The sequence below is a fragment of the Phragmites australis genome, chromosome 4 (genome assembly GCF_958298935.1).
Source record: "Phragmites australis chromosome 4, lpPhrAust1.1, whole genome shotgun sequence".
In the NCBI taxonomy this organism is placed as follows: Eukaryota; Viridiplantae; Streptophyta; class Magnoliopsida; order Poales; family Poaceae; genus Phragmites; species Phragmites australis.
The window spans coordinates 24,784,682-24,791,309 of NC_084924.1; the positions used below are offsets into that span (position 1 = coordinate 24,784,682).

General features: G+C 37.7%; 1 protein-coding gene across 1 annotated transcript; it reads left to right on the forward strand.

Annotated features, from left to right (window-relative positions):
* Positions 1-558: 558 nt before the first annotated feature.
* Positions 559-1,191, forward strand: LOC133914677 (uncharacterized). Its single transcript, XM_062357732.1, has one exon. The coding sequence runs from the start codon at positions 559-561 to the stop codon at positions 1,189-1,191; it is 633 nt and encodes a 210-aa protein (XP_062213716.1).
* The last annotated feature ends 5,437 nt before the right edge of the window (positions 1,192-6,628 follow it).

A 6,628-nucleotide genomic window follows, 5' to 3' on the forward strand; every position in this document is an offset into this window, starting at 1 on the left:
TTACTTCGATGGTATTCATTATGTAGCATGGAAGCATAAAATGAAAATGCACTTGAAATCTATTAACCCTTCTATTTGGCGTATAGTGGAAAATATTTATCTAGTGTAGGTTTCAAACAAGGTCACCCCCAAGATGATCAAAATGAACATAAGAATGCTCAAGTTGCAAATGCAATATTTAGCATGTTGAATGGAGATGAGTTCAACTAGGTAGAAGGTCTTAAGAGTGCCAAAGAAATTTGGGACACATTCCGTGATGTTCATGAAGGCACTTCAAGCGTCCGAGATTCTAAGATTGAGATATTGAAGAGCAAGTTGGATCGTTTTGTCATAGACGATGATGAGACACTGAGTGAAATGTAGAATTGCCTAAGACTCCTTGTTAATGAGATCAAGGGGCTTGGGTGCAAGAAGATGACTGACAACTTTATCGTCAAGAGGATGCTCTGAGCTATCACTCCAAGAAATGTCACATTAGTGAAACTCATCCGCGAGCAACAAGACTTGAATGATCTCACACCTCATGATGTACTTGGAGGAATACTAGCACATGAGTTGATGCAACAAGAGTCCAAGGAAGTTTATGATCTCACCAACCAAGGCTCAAGCTCAAAGAAACAAGATCTTGCCTTGAAAGCAAAAAGAGAAGTTGAATCATGCACAAGTGAAGATGAGAGTGAAGACCACCAAGGAAAGGAAGAAATAGCACTCTTTGTTAGAAGATTCAACAAGTTTCTCAAGAAGAGTTGTTACAACAAGGATGGTAGAAGAAAAGCTTTCGGCAAGTCTAAGGGAAGACATTCATTGAGAAGATGTTATGAGTGTGGTGAACCGGGTCACTTCATAGCCAATTGTCCAAACAAGAAGGACAAGAAAGATAGTAAGAAGTACCACAAGAAAGACAAGAGCAAGTATCACAAGAACTACAAAGGTCAAGCTCACATTGGTCAAGAGTGTGATTCCAACAACTCTGTCACCGACTCCAATGAGGATGAAGGTGTTGCAACTATTGCTTTTGCAACCATTTCACCGACTAAGTCATTATTCGATCACTCAAGCGATGACGAGGCAACCATTTGTCTTATGGCAAAAGGGTGCAATGTATTATCTGCTACAAAATCGTATAATATTGATGTTACTAGTGAGAATGGTAGTAGTAGTGATAGTGATGATGACTTCATGATCATTTGAGTAAAAAAATCTTTACGTAGCATGTGTGAATTACTTGAGACAATAGAAGGTCAAGAGGAAACTCTCGAGAAGCAAGAAGAATTGCTCATCTTTGAAAAAGATAGAAACCTTAAACTCGAGAAGGACCTTGCTAAAGAGAGGGAGAAAAATGAAAATTGGATAAAATGCTTGAGTTAGCCAAAGCTTCAAATGCTAGTCTTGAGAATTCAAATGAAATAATTCAAGAGAAATTTGATTACTTAAATAGAGTTCATAAATCCCTTGAAGTTGAGTTTAAAATTATGAAGAATAGCACCTCCATTTCTAATGTGCATCTTGTTCTACTAGTGTCTCAAACAACATTGATTGTTCTAGATACAAAGATATTGATATTAATGCTTGTGCTACTAACTCTAAATCTATGCAAGCATTAGCAAGCCAAAATGATAAGCATATGGGATTCCTTCATAATGGTCTTTTAAAATGACACATGGGTAGTAAGTCTCTCAAGGAGTATCTTGGTTATCAAAGAAGAAACTTCAACCATGAAGGACTTTGATACTATCCTACCAAGGGAACAAAAGTTGAAACCTTGGTACAAAAGAAAGGATTCATCAACTTATAAGCTTATGGGACTCCTTCATAATGGTCTTTTAAAGCGACACATGGGTAGTAAGGCCCTCAAGGAGTATCTTGGTTATCAAAGAAGCAACTTCAGCCATGAAGAGCTTCGATACTATCCTCCCAAGGGGAAGAAAGTTGAAACCTTGGTACAAAAGAAATTATTCATCAACTTTGTCAAAGACAATAGTATCCAAAACCATATTCATGCACCTTAAGCTACTTTTGATGCATCATATGTGCCTAAGAAAAATAGTCATGGTAGAAATGTTGCTAAGTATGTTGGTGTTAGACATAAGCACGTTTCTATTTAGAAATTAATTTGGGTACCAAAAGTGCTTGTGACTAACTTGAAAGGACCCAAGCAAGTGTGGGTACCTAAAAATAGAAATTGATCTATTATTGTAAGATTGTACCTCTGGTGGAAGAAGTAGGGTAATCGATAGCAGTTGCACAAATCATATGACCGAAGAGAAATCAATGTTCTCATCAATTGACACAAGTGGATCATCACATGAGAATATTGTGTTTGGTGACAATGGCAAAGGAAAGGTAATGGGTTTAGGTAAAATTGCAATCTCAAACGACCTTTCCATATGAAATATTTTGCTTATAAAATCCTTGAACTACAATTTGATATTCGTATCTCAATTATGTGAAATGGGATTCAATTGCTTATTTACCGATATTGATGTGACAATCTTTAGAAGAGATGATTCTTCAATAGTCTTCAAGGTTCATATGAAGGGTAAGCTTTATCTTGTGGATTTTTTATCGGATAAAGCAAGCCTTGAGGCTTGTTTGATGGCTAAATCAAGCATGGGTGGCTATGGCATCGTAGGATAGCCCATGCCAGTATGAGGAATCTTAACAAACTTCTAAAGGGTGAGAACATTTTGAGACTAACAAATGTTTCCTTTGAGAAAGATAGGATTTGTAGCGCATATCAAGCCAAAGAGCAAATTGGAGCACTTCATCCCGGCAAGAACATCATGACAACCACAATACCTTTGGAGCTACTTCATATGGATCTTTTTGGTCCTATTGCTTACATAAGCATTGGCGGTAACAAATATGGATTAGTAATTATTGATGATTATTCTTGTTTCACTTGGGTGTTCCTTTTGCATGACAAGAGTGAACCTCAAGGAACATTCAAGAAATTTGCAATAAGAGCCCAAAATAAGTTCAACTTGAAGATCAAAAAAATTAGAAGTGACAACAAGAGTGAATTCAAGAACACTCAAATTGACAATTTCTTGATGGGGAAGGAATCAAGCATGAATTTTTGGCATACTACTCCCCTCAACAAACTGGGGTTATCGAAAGGAAGAACCGCACTGCTCATTGAGACGGCAAGAACCAAACTTGATGAATACAAGATCTCCGATCTCTTTTGGGTGGAGGCCATCAATACTGCGTGTCACGTAACAAACCGGTTGTATCTTCACCAGATCTTGAAGAAAATATCATATGGGCTACTTACCGGTAACAACCAAATGTCTCATATTTTTATGTTTTCAAAAGTAAGTGTTTTATTCTCAACAAGAAGCCAAAATCCTCCAAATTCTCTTCTAAAGTAGATGAAGGATTCTTGTTTGGATATGGATCAAATGCCTATGTATACCGTGTTTTCAACAAAATCACTGGTTGTGTTGAAATCGCGCGTGATGTAACATTTGAGGAAACTAATAGCTCTCGAGTAGAGTATGTTGATCTTAATATTTTAGGTGATGAAGAAATTCCATGTGAAGCAATCAAGAGGACGGCGATTGGTGAGATTCGACCACAAGAGCCTAAAGAAGATTCAAATTAATCTTCTTCATCAATTCAAGTGAAGCCTCCAACCTCAAATCATGATCAAGAAAAACCCAATACATGCCTTGATCAAGATAAAGAAGATGAAGTTGAACCTCAATCACAAGTGCCACACCCTAGAATTCATCAAAGTGTGCAAAGAGGTCAGCCCGTGACAATATTCTTGGTGACACAAATAGGGGAGTCTCTACTAGATCTTGAGTTGCTAATTTTTGTGAATATTACTCTTTTTATCCTCTTTGGAACTTTTAAAGGTAGAAGACATACTCAAAGATCTAGATTAGGTGATGGCAATACAAGAAGAGTTGAACAACTTCAACTGAAACAAAGTATGGTCATTGGCGGAAAGGCCCAACCAAAACGTGGTCGGTACCAAATCGGTGTTCCGCAACAAGCAAGATGAAAATGGGATTGTGACAAGGAACAAGGCAAGGCTAGTTGCACAAGGCTTCACATAAATTGAAGGTTTAGACTTTGGTGAGACATATGCACCCGTTGCTAGATTAGAGTCAATGCGTATATTACATGCTTTTGCTACCCACCATGATTTCAAGCTTTATCAAATGGATGTGAAGAGTGCATTTCTCAATGAACCCATCACAAAATTGGTATATGGTTAACAACCTCCCAGGTTCGAGGATCCCAAATTCCCATCTCATGTCTATAAACTCCATAAGGCACTCTATGGGCTTAAACAAGCTCCTATCGCAATGTATGAGCGCCTTAAGGATTTTCTAGTCAAGAATGGCTTTGAAATTGGAAAAGTCGATACTACTCTCTTTACTAAAAAGCTTGATAATGATCTATTTGTGTGCTAAATATATATCGATGATATTATATTTGGTTCTACTAACAAGTCTTTTAGTGATCAGTTTAGTAAAATGGACCAAGAGGTTCGAGATGTCGATGATGGGAGAGTTAAAGTTCTTTCTAGGATGTCAAATCAAGCAACTCAAGGAAGATACATTCATATGTCAAACCAAGTACATCAAGGATATGCTCAAGAGATTTGACATGGAGAATGCCAAGCCTATTCGTACTAATACAAACTAATAGACATCTCGACCTCAACAATGATAGTAAAACCGTAGATTAAAAGGTATACCATTTCATGATAGGCTCATTGATTTATCTTTTGCATCTAGGCCCGATATTATGCTTAGTCTGTGCATGTGTGCAAGATTTCTAGCCGCTCTGAAGGAGTGTCACTTAGTCTGTTAAGAGAATTCTCCGATATCTAGTTCATATACCTAACCTAGGGTTTTAGTATCCTAAAAGTTTGAGTTTTAATCTCATTGGGTATCTGATGTGGATTATGCGGGTTGTAAAGTGGTTAGGAAGAGCACATTTGGTACATATCAATTCTTGGGTAGGTCTCTAGTGTCGTGGTCTTACAAGAAACAAAACTCCATAGCCCCATCAACCACTGAAGCGAAATATGTTTCTGCGGGTAGTTGTTGTACACAATTGCTTTGCATGAGGCGAACTTTGAAAGATTATGGAATTTATTTGAACAAAGTGCCTCTCTAGTGTGACAATGAAAGTGAAATCAAGATTGCTAACAATCCCATCCAATATTTCTAAACCAAGCACATAGATATCTGACACCACTTCCATCATAATCACTCCACAAAGGGAGACATAGACATATAACACATAAGGATGGAAAACAATTAGCGGATATCTTCACCAAGCCCCTAGATGAGCATAGGTTTTATGAGTTGAGAAATGAGCTAAATATCCTAAATTCTCGAAATGTGGCTTGACCCCTTGCATACAATGTTTGCATATTTGCATATAAGTTTGAACCAATATGGTGAACATATCTTGGCAGCGTGTTGTTCTCTAAATGAGCATACAAAAACCACATGACATGAAGAAATTGATATTTTTGCAAAAAAAAGGTGACCCTTGGGTATCTTATGCGCAAAATGTGAATCAAGTTATAAGGGATCTCATTCTAAATGAATTTTGGTACTAGTACAATATTTGGATTCATACAAGATCAATCTCTAAGTCAATTCACCATTATTGGTTCCATTTGCTCTTTTGACTGCTTGTCGGATTCATTGGTTCATCTTCATACCAATTTATCCATTACGATCTTCGAATCATGTTGATCCGCTTGAGATTATAGCTTTGATTGCTTCTGTGTTCGCTAATCACAAATGGAAAAACATCCAAAGTGTTCGGTTGATCAACCTCTCTAAAAGCCCTTCCAAATCTCAGTTTCAAATCCTTCAAAAACCTCTGTTTTGCTGAAAATTTGCAGATATCTGAATATCCGGTGCCTCAGACCAGAACATCCGATCATTTAAAACTCCTAGATTCTCCCCTCAAAAAATCACTATATCGGAACTTCTAATTTATACATCAGAACTTTCGATCTTTAGTCTTTCTAGAAATTTACATGTATTGGAACTTCCGATCCTATGACCGGAACTTCCGATGTGTGAAAGTTAACATCACCATTTACCCTTGGTGAAACATTTTCCTCCTCATTCTATCACTCCCACTGTTGCCTCTCACCTTGGTCTTGTGCTCCACCGGCGACCGGACCTTCCAAGCCATTGGAACCTCTGGTTCTTACTCCGATTTGGGTTCTCTCTCATCCCGAGCATTTGATTCCTTTCCGAATCAATGTTCTTCTCCAGTGTGTGCTCTCCCTCAAGGTACCTTCGTCCCCTTCTAGGATTTTATTGAAATCTTAAGTCTCTTGTGAATCCCTTCGATGGTAGTACAACATGTGGTCCTTAGATGTTGGATCTATACTCATCTCTCATAGTTGTTGGTAAAAATCATAGAAATCTTGATTTTAGTGCTGGACTATGAAAGTTGGAACTTCCAGTCAGGGACATCGGAACTTCCAATCCATGTCAGAACTTTCGATTAATCCAGTCGGAACTCTCGATCTTCACTGATTTCAACACTAATGTCTAGATTTTCTTCAGATCTTCTTTCTCTTGATCCCAAGTCTTTACGCATACCTATCTATCTCAAGATCAGTAATGGAAGGTGG

Coding starts and splice junctions, on each gene's coding strand:
- LOC133914677 (XM_062357732.1), top strand. CDS start 559: ATGCAACAAGAGTCCAAGGAAGTTTATGATCTCACCAACCAAGGCTCA.